At 40.5% G+C, this 23,395-nt stretch overlaps 1 protein-coding gene across 1 annotated transcript; it reads right to left on the minus strand.

The window, feature by feature from the left end:
* Positions 1 to 23,300, minus strand: PEX3 (peroxisomal biogenesis factor 3). The gene is made up of 12 exons (XM_034765502.1): positions 23,228 to 23,300; positions 18,010 to 18,141; positions 15,646 to 15,727; positions 12,728 to 12,771; positions 10,056 to 10,180; positions 7,775 to 7,841; positions 7,619 to 7,673; positions 7,158 to 7,326; positions 4,818 to 4,888; positions 3,407 to 3,529; positions 1,314 to 1,410; positions 1 to 826 (listed from the first exon to the last, which is right to left on the minus strand). The coding sequence occupies exons 1-12, from the start codon at positions 23,298 to 23,300 to the stop codon at positions 743 to 745; spliced, it is 1,122 nt and encodes a 373-aa protein (XP_034621393.1). The 3' UTR covers positions 1 to 742.
* Positions 23,301 to 23,395: the final 95 nt, after the last annotated feature.

Genomic DNA, 23,395 nt, shown 5'->3' on the forward strand with positions numbered 1-23,395 from the left:
TTTTACATTAAAATTCTTTATTGCAATACAGACAGTGTACTGGGATCAAAATTAATACAAAGTAAGATAAAATATTTACAAATGTGTACATCGATAGCTGTTCATCAACAGCATAAACACAATAGACCCTAAATCAATGTATTCTAAGTCTTCAGCAAGAAGGCAAGCACCCAGAACTTTGGTCAGGCACCTGCATCAGTTGGCAGAGACTTTGTTTTTGACTCTGGAATATTAAATTTTCCAGGATGGCATTTACAGTATTGAGGAAAGAAGAATTTTTTTAAAGTTTTTGTAGCGGAAGGAGAGAGAAGCCTGACTTCACCCATCTTACTGTCTGTTGCAGTTTCTAGAGTTTTATGATTAGAGATTGCTTCTTCCAAAATTCACCACATCCGAAGCAAGTCAGTTTTAATAACTGTAGGTATCTTAATATTGGCCTTTTGTGTTCAATAAAAGTAGTTCTAAATGAATTAATTAAATACAGCTGAAACCTTCTTAATGCAAAGTCTTAGGGAATAGTGATTTTTCCAAAAAGAACAAGTTTTTAATCAGGTGTTGTAAGCAGGATTCTATTATATAAACAATAGCGGGTGCATTCCCAAGTATTTCAATAAGTGTATTCTTTCTGAAGGTCTAACAATCCTACGCCATTATGAAATTAACCAAAATCCTTAAGTTCCCACCTGGTATTCACAAGGGATGTACTATATGAAGACATGAACTGTTCCTTTTGATGCACAGTTCACTTCTCTAATTGTTGAGAAGAACTAAAAGCTTCATACACATTAGCAGCAAAGTCTTTCATTTGTTCCATCATCAACAAGTCCTGGAAGAAGATAAAAAATAACTAGTTTAAGAAGCATCACCTTTTCTTGCTGAAGTACTTTGTCATGTTTAACATGTGTGAGTCTGATACCAGAAAGTGTTGAGTTTTTTTTACTCAAATATAAAAGTTTGTCACATTTGAAAACGAAAATTGTGATCAGAATCGCCAAAGGAGTCTGATCAAGAGATTAGTCTGCATTCCCCATTTCCCACCATTCTTCCCTTCTTCTCCCCGGTCCCCTCCCTACCCCCCACTAACAACAGCAGGTGGCAGGGATGAGTGAATGAGGGGGGGAGGGGCCTTTTTTTGGGAGAGGGAGCCTTTTCTTAAGTGTCACCAGTTGTTCCCACTTCTTAAAAGAAACTGAACTAAAACTCATCACATGAGAATTGGGCAATATAGTTTTGATATAAAATGTTGCATTTAACAATAAATATTTTAGCAGACTTGGGATACTTTTAAGATACTAAGTACAAAGGCTTCTTACCTGAATAAAGTGACTAGGGGTTTCACTGCACACTGAATGGATCTGTCCATTTATGATGGGTATTATCTTTGCCAAAGGAAGACTGACACTACAGAGACTAGAAGGAATAAAAACACACAAGAGGGCAGGCATAAGCTCCCTTTTATATTGCAAAAACTATATATAAACTCTTTGGGATAGCTATAACTCTGAAGAAGTAACTTCCATTTCTTTTACCCTTAAAAGAGTAAGTTTCAGATTTCCATTGTGTGTGGTTTTAAGTTTACTTATTTGTTCTTTATCAGGTCTTTTGTTAAAAAGCACACATATAGAGAACAACCACAACAAGCAGCAACTGGTCGGTTGGTGACTGTATTCCATTCAACAACATAGGTGTGTCACATGTAACAAGAACTATAGTTCAACCAAAGTTTGTACCGACTAAATCACTAGCTATGTCAGTTTGCAGTCCTATCCTCTTCCAAATACTATTGGAGGTAGCGTGAGGAGTCAAGTAGGATAGATGGGAGATTAATAACAATCAAAAATATTACAGTAATTGTAATAATTTAAATAAGTGATACTTAAGGGGACTATCAAGCATTTATAAATAAATCACAGTTTTGCTTTTTTGTTATTGACAATGATCATCTGTTTTTCTCACCTGAAAATCATTTTTAGAACTGGATTAGTTTTCAGATAAGATGTTTTGCAATTGATTTCAGTGTAGCCAGGATTTCACCCAAAAAGTACACACATTTCACTTTCATCTTATTACTAAATACAACAAAGTAATAAAGCCCCATCCACATCCCCCTTTCACAGTCAGCCTTAATGCTCAATCCTGCACTGAGACAGATCTTTGTAAGCAGATCCCTGTACACACGTAGAGCCTCACTGAAACCAACTGGGCTCTCACTAGGTGCAGGTGTTTGCCTACATGCCCGCCATTGCAGGATCAGGGCCTAAAGAGTGTGTTATAAGGGAAGTGCTATTAAGTCAAGCTCCCTTGGAAATGCCCACAATTTATCTATTCTGATAAGTATTTCAGCTATAAAATGACCCCATATTATTCTGTGTTTATCCTGTGTGGGTTTTTTTAAATCCACTTTGCCTTTCAGCATCCACTCTTCCAGGAAGGACCTATTCTGCATTCAACACACTCCAATTATTGTACAGCACTGTGTAGTCTGACAGTATTATACATGGAACGTAGTTCAGAAGGGGTTAAACTAAGCATCTGGGAGTCAAGGAGTGAAACTTCATGTCAGAAAGAGTGCTAAAACAAAGTTTTATAAGGAGGAGAGTGTGTGTTAAGAGGTAGGGGATTAAAACAGACAATGGCATCACAACAGGGATGAGTCTGGCTCAGTGGCTAGGCAGGATCACCTGTAGGACTCTGAACTCAGGGTTTGTAAAAACTATTGCTAAAATAATTATAAAAATAAATAAAAAAGTAAGCAGTCTATTAGAAGAGGCACTAGACTCCAGATTTTTTAATAGCTCATTATAATAATACACCATGCAAATGAACTTCAGGATCTACAAGTACTAACGTAGCGTGTATTTGGTGGGAGAGGGGCATGGCAACTCCTGACTGACTTCATGCCAGTTATTGAAGAGATCTGGAAATGGTAAGTAAAACAAAATGAAGAACTTGTCTGCCAAAACTAACTCTCTCTTCCACCCAGTATGTTTGGTATTTTCCCTGAAGTATCCCATTGTTTCAATAGTTGCTACCAGCAGAGTAAATTCTAAATAAGTCAAAATATAATTAGTGAGGCGGCACGCTCTAGCAGACTAAGCACAGGATAGAGAGCCAAGAACTTCCAAGTTCTAGTTTTAACGCTGCAACTGACTGTGTGGGACCTTAGTCAAATCACAGCTTATATTGCTGTTTTCTCACCTGTAAAATGGCAAAGCTAGTACTTTTCTACCTCACTAAAGTGAGTAAAATCCATGTTTGTTTATGAAGTGCTGTCATTCTTCTCATCACCAGTTACTTCCATTTATACAGGGGCCATTGAATCTATTACCATTTGCTGAGTTTACTGTGAAGTAAAAAGCATAATCAAGACAGAAAACACATAAAATACCATCAAAGTAATATTTACCTATTTACAGAGCCACTCTGACATAGGTCCTGTTCAGTGGGTCTAAAGAACTCTGCCATATTGTCCAATAGTCGACTGAATCCTCTGTTTAAACAGGTGCTCAAAACCGTACTAAAATCTGGGCTGTTAAAAAAAATATATAGTTTTTAAAACTTGCTGTTCTTGTTCCTAATATGTAGTTCTTCACATTTTAAAAAATACACCCATAGGCACCCCTCCAACAATATGGATGCGTATCCCATAAATTAAAGTTTACAACAGAGACAAAGGACTGCTCATAAATTCATCTTCCTCAGCTCACCAAACAGATGGCCTTTGCAGCATGTCCAGAAGATTAATAAGTATGGGTTCTGGCAGATCCAGGCCCAAAAGGGGGGGGGGGGGGGAGGACACAGAACACCCTGCCAGCAGTTCCCTCTCATTTCTATTGAGGCAATTCCACCTTGAGCACCAGTGCTGTTCTCAATTGTGGCAGTATACTAGAGAGAGAGAGACCAAGTCCCAAACCATTTAGGTCTTTACAGTTATAACCAACACATTGAACTCCACCTGTAAGCTGAATAAAAGCCAGTGCAGATCAAGCATTTCTAAAGCATTTATCACTAATATAGGAGAACTAGAACTTCAATAATCATTACTTAGTGCTAAGATACTGTGGTGATGGGCGCAATAAAATCCCCAAGACCTCTAGAAGATCAATTAAAAGAACAGCCTCCCATAGTTCAGTGCTTCAATGTCTGTCAACATTTTTAACGCAAAATCCCTCACTTTTATAACTCCCTTGTAAAAGAAAAACATTTAATGCACTGCTAAAACCCTGCATAAAAAAAAAAAAGTGTTAATTGGAATCCATTGAAAAATGGAATCTGAAAAAGAAAATTAAGCCCAAATTTCTGCACTTTTACATAAGAGTAAGAGTAGAGGAAAGCCATTGATTTCAGTGAAACAACTCTGGACTTACATTGATCTAACAGAGAAAAGAAGTTGGCCCAAGTTATTGTAGAACCACAGAAAATGGGGCGGGTGGAGGGGCAGGAGAAGACCTGTCATGTGAGCTTGTCACTGCAAGATTATTTCTTGCAAGTATATTTTCTAGTGATGTGTCTAGTAATGTTTACAGTGATTAATCAATCAGAATTTTTTGTTTTTAAAAGCTAAAGCTTAGTTTTTCAAAAAGGTCCAATGAGTTCGGTATTCAAATCCCACTGAATTTGAGCACTCAACCGCCTCAGGCACTTTTGAAAATGGCAGTCTAAAAGCCTTTAGCTCATTAATTTTAATATAGTGTTAATAATTTAAGGGTCAAATTTTATGAGGGGAACCACCACCACCATAAGTACATATATGAAAATTGCAATTACGATACAATTTTTAATGCTAATACAGATTACAGCACAGGTTATCACTATACCTTTCCAACATATCTCTGGTTTCATTAAGTAATTTAATAGTAGCAACATCTCTTTCTGTAAGTCCACAGGCCTAGAAAAAGCAAACAAAACATCCAATTTAATAGGAACTCCATTAGCAACTGGAATACAGTTAGACTACAAATATAATGGTCTGGTTTTGAAGTCACTGTTGCAGAACCAGGCTGGTAATACACATGCACCTAGCGTTCATTTCAGAAATTTAGTAAAGTGGGAATAAGTGACCCAGGGACCGCTTGGTACCAACTGGTAGAGTGCACAGGGGGTGTAAAGTGCTTTACAGGGATCCCCTGGGTCAGAAATCTGTAGTTGACTGATGGTGGCATTTGAGATCTCTAACAAGAGCCAGTAGTAGCCTACTGGTTGTCATAATCATTGCAAAATATATGTACAGATATTTACGGAGCTATATTGAAAGTTATATTCGCAGTGTCTTGGAATTAAGGCAGGTCACCAGAAGGTGACATATCTCAGAAATGTTCCTTTCAGGCAAGAGGCAAGACACCTATCTCCATGGCCATTTGCGTTTTGTGTATTATATACCTACATGCATAATGAATCAGGTGCGGACTGAGAGACTGCAAAATCTACAAGAACAAACAAACAGCAGGGAAGGCCGGTATATCTTGGAGCGCAAGGAGACATATTGAATCCTTCACCTAGGAAACAAACTGACAGTGTTCTAGTCTCATGAAATGTGTTGCAGCTAGCCTGTGCTACGAAGATTTTGGGTGAGCAATACTTTATTAGACATGAGAGTATCTAGGCACAAGTCTAGGCACTAGAACGTGTATTATGATTTTATTTTATATGTAACCATTTGTTTCCAATACTACTGCTTGCTGCTACTTGAATCTCTATGCTTTGTTAAATAGACTTATACAGTAGAACCTCAGAGTTACAAACACCAGAGTTATTAACTGATCAATCAACCGCACACCTCATTTGGAACCGGAAGTATGCAATCAGGCAGCAGCAGAGCCCCCAAAAAAGCAAATACAGTACAGTACTGTGTTAAACATACACTACTACAAAAATAAAGGGCAAGTATAAAAAAGATTCGACAAGGTAAGGAAACTGTTTCTGTGCTTGTTTCATTTAAATTAAGATGGTTAAAAGCAGAATTTTTCTGCATAGTAAAATTTCAAAGCTGTATTAAGTCAATGTTCGGTTGTAAACTTTTCAAAGAACAACCATAACATTTTGTTCAGAGTTACAAACAATCTCCATTCTGAAGGTGTTCGTAACTGAGGTTCTACTGTACTTGAGTTCGCTATAAATATATTAAGGGCTGTGTGTAAAGCAGAGTGGTGATCTGAGGTGGAAGTGGTAAACTGAAGTGTACCGTTTCTTTGAAGGAAGCAGTGGATTTGTAAATACTGCGAGCGTCCAGTGGACCAGGGGCTGGACACTCCAGGGAGATGCTGAGAGATCTTGGGAGTTGGGGTATGCCAATCACTAATCTGTAGAGTGACAGTGAGGCCAAGAGGGCAGCGCTTGTGTTGTCAATGGCCAGTGGGGTTGAGAAGCTGACCCATGGCAAGCACAGACAAGGCTTCCTCGTACTAAGGGTAGGTAGCCTCACAGTGAACATCCCATGAACGACAAAAATAAGGGTGCAAATGTCAGAGAAACAGGGAAAGGGGAGAGAAGTCAAGCCAAAAATGTAATACAATAAAATCATTGTAACAAATGTCCAACTGGAAACCGAGTTTTAAATCGTGATCATCAAGTCTCTTTATAATCTCTGTGTACGCAGAAGCATTCACTAATTTTATCACTGTTGTTTCCTTTCAGAAAGTTTACTGGGAAACAGAGTAACTTAGCGAGATATTCTCTACTCCTTAGCCCTCTAAAGTTGAATAATTCAACACGTTTATATTTAGTCATTTAACATGAGATGAGCATCTTATCGCCCGCTATGGCGAAAGTTTATTCCTTAAAACTAGTTTTATATCAAATTAAGAGCTGAATCTCCTCTCAATGTGAGATGTGGATTAGATATGTAACTATGATGCTGGCAAACTTCAGGAAGTTTGGAAAACTGTTTTAGTGAAACAACTGATTACTACTGAAGTTTTCTTCTTTCTAATCTTTGTTTCTCCATGCTGGAGGATAAAATTGAGATTAGAATAAAAAGCAATTCTGTTTTAACTCTTCTAGTCTATTAATTACATTGCCTAGATTAAAGAAACCACGACACTTGACTTAATGTGAAGTAACTGGCATCGGCTCTCATTAAGGGTACAGTTACCATGCTACAACAATAATGTGGTGCACAAAATAGAACAAAAATGATGCACATAAAATTAAACAAGTACCTGGGTGGCTAATGGGTTTTCTTCATCTGGCATCATATAATGACACAATAGAGATCTAGATCCAATCTTATCTGAGTGGGACAAATCTTTATGCTGTTCTATCAACTTTCTGATTTCTTTAAGTTTCTGCTCCAACTCCAAAAGAGACAGAGTATGTTTAAGAGAAACACTGTGGAAATAAAGGACTAAAATGTTAATTACAGAGTCAATAATACAGATTTCATTTATTTGCTTGTGACAAAATTACATTCAAACAACAACAATCACCATATTTAGATATTGATCAACCCAGAAATCTGTTGCAACAAGCTAAGCTTGCCAATGCACATTAATAGATAAATCAGGAATTTTCAGATACTATTTGCAAATCATAAAGTTTCCTCATTTTAATATTTTTACCCCCGACACACTATTTGGAAGCAACCACCAAGGAAAAGATGGAAAAAAACAGTCACCTTTACCTTCCAAACACTTTCTGCACAGCTTGTTTAACTACAGTTATTAACTCAGTCAGACCTATGGGCAGAAAAAAGGTACCAAAAATGATTCAAGTCTCATTTGTTGAAATATTGCATACAATGGCATGACATAAAAATAGTAGTTTACAAGCGTCATACCATCTCCTAGAAGGTGTTGAATACTTGATAAATATTGCTGTTGGACTTCAGGGGGAGCTAAAAGTGTCTGTAAAGAAAAAAAACAAAAACAATTTAATGATGTGCCAGCCACTAATATAGATTAATGCATGAGTCGTCCTCCTTTGCTTTCATGCAGGTTGTAGTAATTCTGGATGTGGATTTTCCTCTCCTAAGTCCTTCCAACACCATAGGTGCGTCCCCCCCAAATCCTTCTAATATCATGCATGGGCTTCCCCAACTCTGCCTCACTAGTGAGGTACCATCTGTCTTCCAGACCTCAGTAGTTTCACAGCATGGAACAGGGTAGAACAAAGACTTCCTCAAAGGAAAATTGGGAAGAAGAGCTAAAAAAGTCTTCTGCAGCACATCCATTCTTTAGCAGCAGGTCATTGTGCTCATCCTTCCTCTCCTAGCCTTGTGTAGAATTGCTACACACAAGCCCGAGCAAAAGATGGGAGCAGCCAATCTAATTTAGCAACTCCTGCCCCACTGGGGACTCTGCGGAACAGCAGGACTGCTCCTATTTGTCCTAGGACACCCAAGAAGAGAACCTCCAGACGAAATCAACTCAAACAGGAGCTCACAAGCAGACATGCTGGAGGTGGGAGATGACAAGTCTCTCTCAGACATTCTCCTTTCTCCAATAAAAAGGAGACCCTTTATTCAGGCTATGGCTTCTGCTTCCTTCCATCCTAAAGGATCCTTTTACCTCTCCTCCAAAAAGAGCTTTTTGCAGGCAAGCTCCCTGATGTTTTCCCTCCACTGTATTGTAGGGACGACTTCTCCATCCCTAGTGGCAGGAAAAAAATGCATCCCTCATTCGCCCTTTGCTCAGATAGGAATTCTCCTGAAGAGGGGAAGCTAGAGTTGGAACCAGCCCCCTCTCCACCTTCCTGCTCCTCAGATAACCTCAGGAAAGCCACTCTCATGGAATGGAGTAACAACTCAAGTTTCACAAAAGCCTTAGAAGTCTCTTTGGTGAAAAATTCTCAAGACATGAAGCAGAGGCCATCTGCTTTGCTCCAAGGCAACCTCTCAGACTGGATCCTGCCAATCCACTCCACTGCTCGGAAGATGGCAGAAACAGAGAGTGCTTCTTCTGCTACACTTCCCTGCCCAAGAACCACCTCAGATTTTACCAACTGGACCCTGACTTCCACCACCTCTGGCCAGGGCCGGCTCCAGTATTTTTGCTGCCCCAAGCGGCAGGGAAAAAAAAAAAAAAAAGCCGCGATCGGTGGCACTTCAGCGGCAGGTCTACCACCGCTGCTTCATTCTTCTGCGGCAATTCGGCGGCAGGAGCTTCCCTCCGAGACGGACTGAGGGACCCACTGCCGAATTGCCGCCGAAGAGCTGGACGTGCTGCCCCTCTCCACTGGCCGCCCCAAGCACCTGCTTGCTGTGCTGGTGCCTGGAGCCTGCCCTGTCCCTGGCTGCCTTACTGGAAAGTGGAGCCTCCTAAGGCCTGTCTCCTGAGGCCTGTCTCTAGAGGCCAACATGTCCCTTTATGACTCTGGAAAGAAGGTGGAAGGAGCCGTTAACAATACAGAGGAGCACTCAGATAACTATTAATGCCTACATCTCATGCTTTTAGAGCAGTCATCCAGTAGCTCACTGAGATCTTATCTGACACCCTATTTGTTCCTGTTGGTACAGCCACAACACAGAAAAGAAAACCAAATCGGTTACCTTGCTAGCTGTTTTCCATGATCTAGCAACACCAGTAAGAACATCCAGTCAATAAGCCTCAAGGGACAATTGGAGTCAGACAACATGACTAGATAGTCAGTGTTGTAATTAGCCAACCATAATTTTTCTTCAGTTGTGGGAGACTGTAACTTGGGGCAGCCTGCCTATATGCTGGGAGGAATTAGGCATGAAAATCCTGCAACTGGATTACTTACCACAGGCTGGTTTGTCCATACTGATATTGCTATATCTCAGAAAATTAATAAGATAAAAGAAGTGTATATTTAGTTGGGTATTTAATAACAAATAACCCTCTCAATTTGCACCTGTGTTGCTCAGAAAGGGTGTTAGATAAGGTTTTTTTTGTTCAGCCCAGTTTTAGGGGTTTCAAGCAACAGGACTATCACTACTTCTATTGAGAGACTATTCCACAGACTAATACCAGAAGAGTTCTCATACCCCCACTTCTGATTTCAGCCTAAATTTTCCTTTCCATAATTTCATCCCAATATTCCTGGTTATACCCTTTCATCTCTCAATGATGAATTTATTTTCATGAATAAATACTTACCGTGCCATTTTTGCAGATTGCTGCATTATCCAGGTAGATGTAACCACCAATAATATTTAATTGGACTCGCAGAAGAACTACAAGCATACACGTACTATACACAGCTACAATGCTTCTGGTAAAACCTTAAAGAGGAAAAAGGAAATAATTTTGAAGTTATATCACTAGGAGGGCAAAGGGGAGCATTCTCCAGAGCTCAATAAGTATCAACTTTCATTTTTATAGTCATTTTTTCACGTCATTGCTTTTCTTAGATCACACACCCCTCAAAGAAAGTTCACAACCAAGATGATCACATAAGTCTAAATATGTACAGTAGTGATAGCTAAAATGCTTAATAAAATTCACAATCATTCACTGTAAAGCAACATGCTAAATTACACTATTAAAATAATTTGCAAAAAGAAAAGATACTGCACAAGTTACCCAAACTATATGCCCTTCCAGCTGATCCCTTTTATTGGGCTAATTAAAAATGCAAAATAGGGTGTTGTATTGAAAGTTCCATTCTTCATTAGCCATGGAAACAAATTTAGAACACTATATTAGACTTCATCATCCAATTCAGACAAAGGCAGCGTAACAAGAAGCCTGCTAACTACCTATGGTAGGGGCTGATATTGCTTAGGAAAGGAAAAGGGAACCAGCATTGGCACTGGAGCAGCCAGCCACTAGAGAGGATGTCTGGATAGAAGGGTAAATGAGGCAACTAGGCAGTCTGCTTGAGTAGCAAGTAATATGAACATGAGAAGAAAAGGACTAGGAAACAGGGAAGGAGAAGGAAGGAACCAGATGGACAAAGTAGCATATATAGAGAGCTGTAGAAGAGAGAGGAACAGAACCAAAGGGAGTGGAAGATGAAGCAAAGAGAAAAAACAGAACAACACATAGTAACTAGGAGTCAAGAAGGGGTATTCAACCTTGGCCCAATGGTATTTCACTGCACAACTATTCAGCTATGTATACACTATGGCATCCTTTCCTGTCCTTCTACCCCAAAACACATACAATGATGAAACAAGGGGCTCCGATGGTATGATTGGTTACTATGGAACTTGGGGGGGGGGGGGGAAGAAATCAGCTGATAGCACGCTTCTCTCAAGTCAGTGGAGAAGTTTTGCTACTTAGGGAGTATGCCATCACTGAACGCCATAATTGGTTATGAGATTCCCCAGTGCATAACCAAGGCCAGGTTTGCATTTGGAATGCTATCATATTGCCTATGGAGTGACAGACATCTAAGCTATATGTCTATTGGACAGTCGTACTTATAACGCTTTTATATGGTTGTAAGACATAAGCAACATATTGCTGCCACATTAAAACCTGATTAGTTTTATGTGCTCAGTCTTCAGTTTATTTGCAGGATGAAATAGTGGGACGAGATTCCCAATATTGGAATCCTTAATCACTGTTGGAGGTCTGGCACTGAAGGCATGCTCAGAAAAGTTCAGCTGCCTTGGTCTCGGTATTTTATTCATAGACCAACTCAATACGCAAGGCCATATTTTATGATCAGCTAAAGCAAGGTATCCAGTTTCATGATGGCAAGTACAAACAATATAAAGATACACTAAAAAAGTTGAAAACACGTCAGATTGACCCAGCAACTAGGAAGCAACGGCCCATGTCAGAGCAAGGTGGCAGCAGTTTTGTCATATTGTCATTAACTGCTTTAAAGCAAGACACCTTAACACCTTATGTGAAAAATCCAAACACCATAGAGCAGGGGTCGGCAACGTTTGGCACACGGCTCGCCAGGGTAAGCACCCTGGTGGGCCGGGCCAGTTTATTTACCTGCTGACGCGGCAGGTTCGGCCGATCGCGGCCCCCATTGGCCGCGGTTCGCCATCCCAGGCCAATGGGGGTGGCGGGAAGCCGCGGCCAGCACATCGCTCGCCCGTGCCGCTTCTCGCCGCCCCCTTTGGCCTGGGACGGTGAACTGCAGCGAGTGGGGGCTGCAATCGGCAGAACCTGCCGCGTCAGCAGGTAAATAAACTGGCCTGGCCTTCCAGGGTGCTTACCCTGGCAAGCTGCGTGCCAAACGTTGCCGACCCCTGCCAAAGAGCAAGGGCACAACAGCTTGCCCTGGTCATGGACAATCTTGTTTGTCCCACATGTAACTGTGTTTGCGATTCTCACATTATGTCGACAATGACATGAGACTCTGGGCTTCAGCAAAATCAACAGCTGATAATATGTACAACTGGCCAACATTTTAGTAGCAATGACGTATTTTTTTTGTTCAGGTTCTTATGCTGTGCCTATTGCAGTCGTTTCTGAGCACCTATTTTGGAGATTTTTCACAATGGTGCAGAAGATGTGGCATGCATATTTCTACATTGTTATTCCATTCTTTTCAGGATTTTCATGAGGGTCTTACAGCCTTCCAAGACTCAGTGAGATATTTCAGCTTGGCTTCTGACCCTATGACTTTCCAAAGAGATATCTTGCTTATCCATAGCACCTTTCTGTGATGGCTTCTACTGTATAATGTTGCTATGAAGTGTAGTAGAACAGTGACTATATAAATAATATTTGCTGAAGCAACAGCAACCCATTCCTGTGCACTTAAATGGATATGTATATTCTAAAATGAAAAGAAAAAAAAGAGATTTTTTCAGGATTATGCTACAATAATATGTACATAAAAATCTTTCATTTTGACTTACTTATTATCTTTAAATCCTCCCATATTTCTAACTTGTTTGGTGGCCTGTTGGGAAAGAAATAATGAAAAATATTAAAAACATTTACATTCAAAAAGAAACTAGAAAGTATTAAAGAAACTAAATGAAATAACAGTGCTGCAAGGCATGTTTATATAACTACAATAATTATTGAAATTAAGTTTGTGTCCACCATCATTTGTTTGTAGTTCAGGAAGAAGCGTGTCTATAATAAAGAACTACAAAATCCTGGAGGTTTTTCAAAACAACTTTAATGTACCAGATTGCCAAAAAAATTAATCTGGATTCTGTAGCTCTATTATCTGGTCTGAATTTATAAGCTTAGTGAGTCAGTATTTAAAGAGAAAACCCGGATGATACAGAAAGTGGTGTTGGTGACATGGGCCCAGATCCTATCATTTGTTTCACACGGACAGACATCTACGCCCACCTGGAGCCCCACTGACTTAATGGGGCTCTGGGTGGGCACACTGCACTGCAGGACCAGAGTCACAGTGGTCATATTCCTCCTTCCAAGTCCAACCATTGCCAAGTTTGGCTGTAGGGAGAACAGTTGATGATTTTTAAAGATGAAATGAAGCTCGAAAGATGAAACTGACCAGCTTTTCGTATTTCAGCAGACTTACTAAGGCATGGCACGATCTTAACATACTGAAATATCAGAGAGATGATGTATCCTCTGGGACATCTGTGGAAAAGAAAATGCAACCCCCGCCCCCTTTTTTTTTTTTAAACAGGCATGTTATCCCCAATGTCTTGGCCAAATTTAACCCTTATTTCTTCTAACCTTATTTCTTCCTCATGTAGCCATGCTTATCTTTAAGCATTGCGGATACAGAATGGCTGTTGTGTTTCACCCCAGAGATGACAGCATTTCAGTGCTGTGTGAAATGATCCCTGAAAATAATGTGGGAAGTATTTTGTAATTCCTTGGTGTGAAAGGTTACGTAAATATCACTGTTTTTATGTAGGAAACAATGATCTACTCTTTCGTCAGGCTGCAAGAAATTCCAGTAAAATAATAAAATTTAAATTATCATTTTTGATCCCCAATTAAACTGTTCTTCACAGGTCTGGCTCTCAACACTTCTGGGCATTTTCATCCTTTTAGAAGAAACACACAGAATTTGGTATTTGTTTAAAATATCAATCAACTGCTCAGTTCTCTAGTACAAATCATACAACAGACAATGAAATATAATAGGCTATCAAATCTATGACTTTGGTGGACAGATGGAGACACACATTAAGGAAGAGACAGAGAAACGCTATGGCATATGTAACAGCAACTCACACGTTCTTTATTCTGTTTTGCAAAATATATCAACAATTTTAAAAACTATGTTTTAAAAAAAATGGAGAGAAAGAAAATCCTACATAAAAAAAACCACATACTAGAGAATTCCTTTAAGCCAGCACATTACAGGGATTGAAAATCTACTTGTCCATTTGTATATAATGAATACAAAACTTTCCATGCCAAATGGGATGGAGAAGAGGAACCAATGCCATCAACTTTTGCAGAACCTATGTTTTCATCTAAATAGAAAAACGTTTCTAGAGCTTGTGATTATAAAGATAATCTTTCAGTGTAAACTGATGTGGTCTTTTTAAGTCCCTGGAAACACCTCCAATATCAAGGGACAGAAGAGTGAAAACTGAGCAGTCATGTCAGTTTTCACTGTTGCTACTCAGAAGCCTGTGGGAGGCAGTGAAACTGACCAGGATAACATCAACTTTACTCTTATTTCTCTGGAAAGCCATAGTTAGCAGCAGAAGCAAGCACTGGAGTTGTTCGCTAGGGAAGACACCGTAAAAGAGTAGCTTGGAGGATGGGAGGTGTTGAGCAAGGAATACAGCGGCACACCACTTCCCTGGTCACAACAGCCGGATTGCTCTGGTGTGAGAAAGGAGACCAAGATGGAACCAGAATACTCTTGCTCCTATCTGATATTTCTTCTTCTCAGAGTCAGTTTCCTAGGAAGACTGAAGAAATTTTTTCCACAACAATGCTAAAAAAAGTGCCCAGCTTTTCGTATTTCAGCAGACTTTCTAAGGGATGGCACAATGTTAACACACTGAAATATCAGAAAGATGCTGTATCCTCTGGGACATCAAGAACTGAAATCTCCATTTCTGCTCCTTTACATGGCACAAGACAGTAGTGTTAGGAAACAGTGGTCTTTTCTATCTACCTGCTATGTATTCTCTTTCACTCCTTCGGTCGAAATGACCACTCATAGACTGAAGAAGTTTGATCTATCTCTGTCAGAGGAAAAGGTGAGAAAGCATCCCTGAATCTCTGGGCAGAGCCCAAGAATACGTAGCTACTTGAAAAACTCTAGCTTTATACCCAATCCAGTCAGTTACTTCATCTCATGATCTGTCTCTCCACAAAAAATAAAACTTACAATCCTATATCCAAGCAAAATTAAATTCAACGCTTCCTCTGCACCAGTGAGCTGGCCGAGGGACGTACTGGCCGCTGCTTCCAGCCGCTCCCATTGGCCTGGAGCAGTGAACCGCGGCCACTGGGAGCCGTGATCAGCCGAACCTGCGGATGCAGCAGGTAAACAAACCAGCCCGGCCCGCCAGGGGCTTTCCCTGCACAAGCGGCGGAACAAGTTTGGGAACCACTGTCTTAGACTAGGTGCTGTAGGGCAAAGGGTCTTTTCTTCTAATATTGATGAAGTGCCATACACACGAAACTACATAATTAATAAGCATTTTATTGTGCTATAACGAATACCATAATAGACTGTTGATTCAAGGATCTAGAGAATCAAAATCTCTCATGCTCTTTAAACTGCAAATGCATCACTTAAAGCCCAAATCAGGGAAAATTTGTGACTCAAAATCACTTTGCACAGTTGCTAAGACAATCTACAAAACATTCTTACCTATTTTTCAGTAAAGATGTGAGGCTTTCAGAATTCAGCTGATGCATTAGGGCATCCCTCAGTGCTGGAAGCATTGACAGCACTATCATGAAAAGAAAATAAATTGGTAAACAAAGAAAAACAGTCAGCCTAAGTGTGATTACCCTCCTCCCCTCCAATAGTTAAGAATATTTATTTTTGTTTCCTAATTTACAACACACCTAGTAGGTGTGTGACTGGAAGGAAGGACAAGATACACAGAAGGGGCTGAAAGTATACTATATCATGACCATAAGATCTAATGTTTCCAATCATAATTTAACAAAAGCAAACATTAATTCAATAAGTCTTGTGGAAATCAAACTGGGGTGGCCACTACCCATCTGTTACCACTATTTTTAGAGGTTAAGGCAGGCCCTTTTCAGATTACATCAAAAAAGAAACACTGCAGTCAAATTTACCAAGTCATTTTAACAGTATGTAAAGTCACAGGGATGGTTTGCTTTAAAGAAGCCCTCACTTGTTCTATTTACTGATTGGGAACTCCTATTTGTGCAGGAAGAAACAAATTCTCATCAGCCCATCTAACTGCTCATATCAGAGCCTGCTCCACTTGTCTAGGAATAGCCTTTACAACAGCTCCAGATAGAGTATTTCCTACTTCCTAGTGTCTGTATTTGCCTCGCTTAACAAGTGCATGAGTCTATAAACCTCAGCTCCAGGCTAGTTCCCAAGTTGGCTATATTTTGTGCCAGGCTTAATTGGCTGGTCAAGTTAGACTTTTGTTCCAAGTCCTCCTTTTTCTCTCTCAGATACTTAAATAGCCTACCTTACCATAGTATCTGAGTGTCTTGCAATCTTTAATGCATTTATCCTCACAACATGCCAGAAGATTGGTAAGTGATATTATCCCCGTTTTACAGATGGGAAACTGAGGCATTGAGTGATTTGCCCAAGATCCCAGAGGAAATCAGTAGTAGAGCATGGAACTGAACTCTGGTTTCCCAAATCTCAGGCTAGGACCCCAACCACTGGGGCATCTTTCCTCTTTTTAGATGATTCACAACTGAATACTGTACTACCACACACAAACTACCAAATATATAGTTCTTAGGGCTTAAATTATAAATTTACGATGCAGTAGAACTCAAAGTATACCAGGTACTTTACAGACATAAGAAAACAGTCAGTGCCTCAAAGAGTTATGTATCTGAAAGAAAAAAAACTGAAGGTAATAGACCAGAACCCAATATAAACAAAGTGCTCAGGATGCCAACTTGCACACAAATTGTTAGTGCCACTTTTGTGTGTCATTATTTTTACATACAAATAGGAGATATCTAATGATTTGATATATAAAATCTTAAAACGTATACTGTAGCTGGCCCAAAACTAAAATTTGTCTTTCTTCAGTGGAGAAGAAAACGCTGAGCTTGTTTCCAAAGAGGAAGGATGCTGCATAACTGCGAGATCTGTTTTATATTTAAAACAAGAAACACATAAAAGGGATATTGGGAGCCAACTTCCTTTCATCTTTGAAGATCTCAGCGCCAAATTCCTATCCTATTAGGAGGAGGATAAAATGAAAGACAGACATGCACAGTATATAATGATAATGCACACAGAAAGAAAAAAAAATCCCTCAGAGATGGTACTTAGTTGTGGTGGATGAGCAGGATAAATAAAACCTAATTTCCTCTGTACAGTCAACCCGGTACTATGATTCTGTTAAGTTAAAAGGTAGTCCAGACTGCTTTCCAAGCACCCTTGGTATCCTCAATCACTTTCAGCAACCCAGGGAGCCATTATGCACTAGAAAGGGTGGGAAAAAAAATGCCTCTCCACCCCTGTGCTATATAAATAAACTTGAACCACTTGTGAATAAATAATTCCCCATCTCTAAATTATAGACTATGTTGTAATACAAGAATAATCACCACCACCTTAGTGTTCCACCTTTTAACTGGTCTATCTTCAAAGTTAGGGAATTATTAAACTGCAAAGTTTCTTACTGGATGTACTAAAGGTTATCTGCCAAGTTAATTCTATGTAACTTAATGAGAGTTTGTTTATATTATTACTCTTGGTGGCTTGCTGTAAATCTACCCACCCCTTTAGTTTGGCGACCACTTGATTCTTGAATAAGATATTGCTTAGGGACCTTAGAGAATCTTGAACCTACAAAAACTAATCTATCTATTTTATTATAGAGCCCAATAAATAATACTATTTGAACTATGCCTTTATAAGGCAATTATTCAACACTAATGCTTCTGAGTTCTAACTAGCTGCTGTGGTAATTTTCTCCTTCCATATTGTGGGTTTAAATATATTGTATAAATCCCCAAAGGATTCTTAACAGAAAAATGTATTTGCTTGCCTTACCTGTCATATTGCAGGTCCTCTGATTACTTTCAAAATGATACTGCCTTCGTGCTTGGGCAATATATTCAGCTGCTTCTCTTTCTTGGATTTCTTTAATTTTCCTCTGCCCGTATTTTCCCAGTAGGTAGACTCCTATAAAGATATATATATTTTTAAATAACAAGTGGCTTTATAAAATGTCATTAAGCTCCTCCTACTTCTGCCCCTTTGTTCTGTTTTACTACTGTCATAAACATATAGTTAAGGGTTAATGCCTCTTTTACCTGTAAAGGGTTAAAAAGCTCACCTAACCTAGCTGACACCTGACCAGAGGAACAAATGGGGGGATAAGATGTTTCAAAAGAAAGGAAGGAAGTTCCCTTTGTTTAGAGTTTAGTTTAAGTTTTGACCAGAGTGGGAAAGCTCCAGAATTCAGCCTCTTATCAAGTAGTGAGTATTAGTGAAGGAAATAAATAGGTTTATGTTTATTTTCTTTGTAACTTGTCTTGGGCATTAGGGGGTTAATCAAATTGGGTATTCTTTTGTGTAACTAAGTTTTTGCCCAGGGGAACACCCTCTGTGTTTTGAATCTGTTGTCTGTGAGAGTAGCTGGTATGCTAATCTTTCCCAGAGGTTTGTCTTTCACCTTTCTTTTCTTTAATTAAAAGCCTTTTTTTTTTTTTTTTAAGAACCTGATTGATTTTCCCTTGTTTTAAGATCCAAGGGGATTGGATCTGGACTCACCAGGAGTTGGTGGGGGAAAAGAGGGGGGATGGTTAAATTCTCCTTGTGTTAAGATCCAAGGGTTTGGATCGGTGTTCACCAGGAAATTGGTGACGAAGTCTCTCAAGGCTACCCAGGGAAAGGAGTTAGAACTTGGGAGTGGTGGCAGCAAAACCAGATCTAAACTGGTAATTCAGTTTAGGGGTTCACATGCAGGTCCCCATATCTGTACTCTAAAGTTCAGAGTGGGGGTGAAACCTATGACAACTACCGAACTCTATTTAACAAAACCACAACATCATATGCTTCTTCGAGAATCTGGGTCTCAACTATTTGGGGTTGAATTTTTCCATAGTACTATTAAAAGTTGGAACTTTAAGTTGAAAATAAAATGCCAGACATAATGCTTTGAATTTATGAAAGAAATATCTTCCAAGCAGAGATTCCTGACAATGGGGCTTTTGGTGTGACTGCAATACAAACAACAAATATTTTAAAAGACTGGAGAATGAAAAGCAGACACAATGCAAAAGTGTGGTAGAAATAAAGGGTGAGTGAGAAAAGTTAAATGCATAAAACCCAAAGAAAAGGAAAAGAGTGAGATACAAAAGAAAATAAAATGGATAGCTCAATTTTAGACAAAAATATTTTATTTAGATATTTGTATGGGCATGGTAGCAAAAAAAAGTCAGAAATAAATTCCTCAGCATCTGAAAGTGTAGATGAGTCCTAATATACAGCAGTGATATTAAATCTCTAACTGGGATGAAAATCACAAGAGCTATCAACCACTTGTGGGTCTGGCCAACACTAAAATGTTAGGTAGACCTGGCTATGTTACTCAGGGTGTGAAAAATCCACGCTGCAGGGCGACACAGTTAAATCGACATAAATCCTGGGTGTAGACAGTGCTAGTCAATGGATAAATTCTTCTATCAGCCTAGCTACTGCTTTTTGGGGAAGTGGATTACCTACACTGATAGGAAAACACCTCCCATCACTATAGGGAGTGCATACATTGAAGAGCTACAGTGCTGCCACTGTAGCGTTTCAAGTGTAGACAACCCTTATTGGCTTTAGGGGTCTGCTATATACAACACATTGCAGGATCAGAGCCCAAGACACCCAGCAGCTGGGATCAAGAAGAAATCTCCCCTTACCTTATAATATTGTAATATGGTACAATTGGCAGAGGACATTATATAGGTGTTCACTGTCCACTGAAACATCTAGCACTGACTAATGGCAAAGACAAGATTCCAGACTTCAGGGGAACTCCTGGACTGTTCCTACTATGTTTCTTTTAAAAAGTCTTTGAGCACTTGTTTCATATCATGACACTGACAGATTTAAATAACTTTCCCCCAGCTGATCAATGGTTAACGTTATTTTTATATTCCTTGTACTTGAGCTTGGACATGAACACCACCTTAATCTTAGAATGTTGAAATTTCCTAGACTATGAGCCAAATTGATGTTTTGGAGGACATATATGTATCCAAAGCATTCAGGTCTTAAATACACTGTTTTGGAAGTATGCAAGTCCTACTACAGTACAATTTTTTTTGCATCATCACCACTATTACCATAAGCATCACTGCTATTTGACCACATACATGTGTTTTTCTACACTAATTCTCTTTATACAGCTCTTCTCATTGAAGAGAGAATCACATAACAGTACACAGAACAAGTTTAGATATTGATTCAAAATTCCTCTTGATGCTACAGTGCACTTACAAAGCTGTAAATACAAATCTACACTTTTTCCCCCCACCTGAATCAAGATTCACAGGCTACAAAGTAAATATTTGAAAGAGTAAGCAGATACTACACTTGGACCAGAGCTCAAAGAGCCGGAAACCCAAACAATATTTAAATGTTGCTCAAGGCTGAAATCTTTAGTCAATCTAGCTACCTTTACAGTAAAGATATGAGCCTGCCCCAGTGTACCCCACCATAATATTTCTGTGCCATGTCAGGGACAGAAATAGAGTTAGAGTGTAAGTTGAGATCATTTTGCCAAGGGGTTCCTCAGACACAGGCTCCTCCCTCCCCCTTCCCCACCAATAAGGAGCTGATTTTAATATTCAAACTGCTCTAAAACTGACCTGCACATAGTGATAGTCTGTCCTTAAAATTGGTGTTTCACAAAAGGGGCTAGGATAGGTTTTAGGAAAGGGAAAACACCCACTGAGATAAATGGGTCAGTTCACATGTCTCAGAGCTATTATGTTATGCTGTATTCATCTCCATGGGATGGTCTGATCCGTGCCCATTCCAAAGCACATCCCATTGAGATGAAACACTTCACACCTCAGTAATCCTCCTACATTGCAGATTCCCCTATCTCTACCTTATTCCTGAAGTGTGGAATATGAAGTATGGGGCTCCGATCCATTCTCCCTTGCTTTCTCCAGCAGGCAGATGTGCTCCTCATAGCTGCAGGCAGCTGGCAGGAGCAGGGCAGGCAATCACCACTGTGCCAACCCCATCACACCTCCAGATAGTCCAGTTTTTTTCCCAACTGACCCAGCCCCAACACTTGTAGTCAGGTCCGTTGGGTTACAGGGCTCTACTATGTGGGAAATAGAGGAGCCAGGAGGAAGGCAGAGCTGTTAGTCAAGTGGCTCTGAGATCCCCTCTTGGGCTGAGGCCCAGGTACAGGCAATGATAGCTCTGAGGTGCCCTCTGGGAGCAAGGCCTGCTAGATCCAGCTGTGTCAAAGCTGGCTCAGGTACAGCTACGCTTGCTGCAATCACACCTCCCAAGTGCAGTGTAGACAACCCTTTGTGTCCCAATCTGCTTTGATAAACGATGTCTATCCTTCCAGATAAATATAAAGCACTGTGGGGACACAACACACAGGTACTACAGTAGAAGAGACTGTTAGTGTGCTTATATTTGACCACTTGTTGCCAGGTATTACCAGCCCTTAACCCTTGTCTTAAGGACTCCATCTGGAATATCACCCACACTTACCTCTGCCCTGTAGCGTACACTACCAGATTAGCACAGATCCCCACAGCAGGAACAGATTAGTGTGTGTAACTAAACTCTGTATTTCCTGCTTTCAGACATTTAAGTATAGGTGCATTCAACATCCTGGTGGCACAAATGGCACTGCCGGTCAACTGGGTTAACTAAGTTTTGGGACAATGCATTTTCCATGACTGGGGCTAAAAATGAGCGCATGTGGTGTTTTTATCAGTGATGGCAAATGTGCATTTCAGCTAAATACACAGCTATCTTACTGAATTATTGCAATAGTTAGTACCTGAAGGATGATACAAAACATGTAATGGCTTTCCAATGTTGCAGTATTAATTTTGTTAAACTATCATTAAAAACTTAAATAATTCAAGGTACGTGTTGCTTTCAAGGCCTCCAAGTTAATTCAGATTTACTAATCTAACATAAGCAACTGAATGGGCACAGCCTAACAATTTTATTTATATTGTTTGCTTCAGCTGATTCTCCTAGTTTCCCCACCAGCAATAGGGGGATCATGGTCCTTGGTAACATTTTAGTAAAAATCAATCACTATGAAAATAAATATGGAACAGGAGGGAAATATTTTAAAATATGAGTTGCCTCACTGGCTACTGTGCCATCATCCTCTCCATATAACTGCAAAGAATAACTACCATGTAAAAGCCAGATCTGTCTGCTGTGCTTTTTTAAACCACAGATTTTGCATCCCAAAATTATTCATAATGAATCAATGTAAGTTATTTCCCCCCAAAAGTTATATATGAACATAGCAACAGAGAGTCCTGTGACACTTTTAAGACTAACAGATGTATTGGAGCATAAGCTTTCGTGGGTGAATGCCCACTTCGTCGGATGCGGGCATTCACCCACAAAAGCTTATGCTCCAATAAATCTGTTAGTCTTAAAAGTGCCACAGGACTCTCCGTTGCTTTTTACAGATCCAGACTAACACGGCTACCCCTCTGATATATGAGCATGTAACTGTCTTATCCAAACCAGTCAGAAGATTATTATTTTTAAAACTGCCTTTCAAGTTAATACTACAAAAGGGTTTTGGGCCGCACCTATTAAAAGGTGTAAGCTTCTAAAGAAAGCCTAGGACAAGGAGCGGAGAGGAAGCATTTCCACCCTACAAACGCAACGATGATTTAGCTACGATATTCCTAAAGCGGGCACGCGGGGCTCCAGGCTGAGCCGAACGGCCTGGCCAGAGAGGCAGGTTGCAGCGCGCGCCATAGGGTCCCGGGGAGCTCCCCCCATTCCCTGCAGGGAGCGCCGCGGGGGTGGGACTAGGGTTTCCCGAGCTGGGCAGGAGCCTCTGCACTGACCCTGGGCGCCCTGATCTGAACACGCCCCCGTTCCCCAGGGCAGGGCCCGGCCCGGCCCCAGACACACACGGGGCACCGCGCAGGGCCCGGCTCTATGGGGGGGAGGGGGGGTGTCCCGCACCTGCCTCCTGCAAGGGGGAAGGGGGAGTGAGCGAGGCCGGGCGGGAGGCCGAGGCCCGGGGCGGGTCACTCACCGCCCAGGAAGGTGCCCAGGAAGAGACATTTCTTCTTGTGGCGCTTGAGGAAGCTCCACAGGGCTCCCAGCATCCTGCCCCCGGCCCGGTCCGGCAGCCCCCAGCCGGCCCCGCGCCCGGACCAGCCGAGAGAGGCCGCCTCAGCCCCGCGGGTGCCGCCGGGAGGGG

The sequence above is a fragment of the Trachemys scripta genome, chromosome 3 (genome assembly GCF_013100865.1).
Source record: "Trachemys scripta elegans isolate TJP31775 chromosome 3, CAS_Tse_1.0, whole genome shotgun sequence".
Classification (NCBI taxonomy): Eukaryota; Metazoa; Chordata; order Testudines; family Emydidae; genus Trachemys; species Trachemys scripta.

Coding starts and splice junctions, on each gene's coding strand:
- PEX3 (XM_034765502.1), bottom strand. CDS start 23,300: ATGCTGGGAGCCCTGTGGAGCTTCCTCAAGCGCCACAAGAAGAAATGT. Junction 18,142..23,227: donor CCTGGGCACCTTCCTGGGCG/GTGAGTGACCCG, acceptor ATATCTTTATAG/GAGTCTACCTACTGGGAAAA. Junction 15,728..18,009: donor GAGGACCTGCAATATGACAG/GTAAGGCAAGCA, acceptor TTTTCATGATAG/TGCTGTCAATGCTTCCAGCA.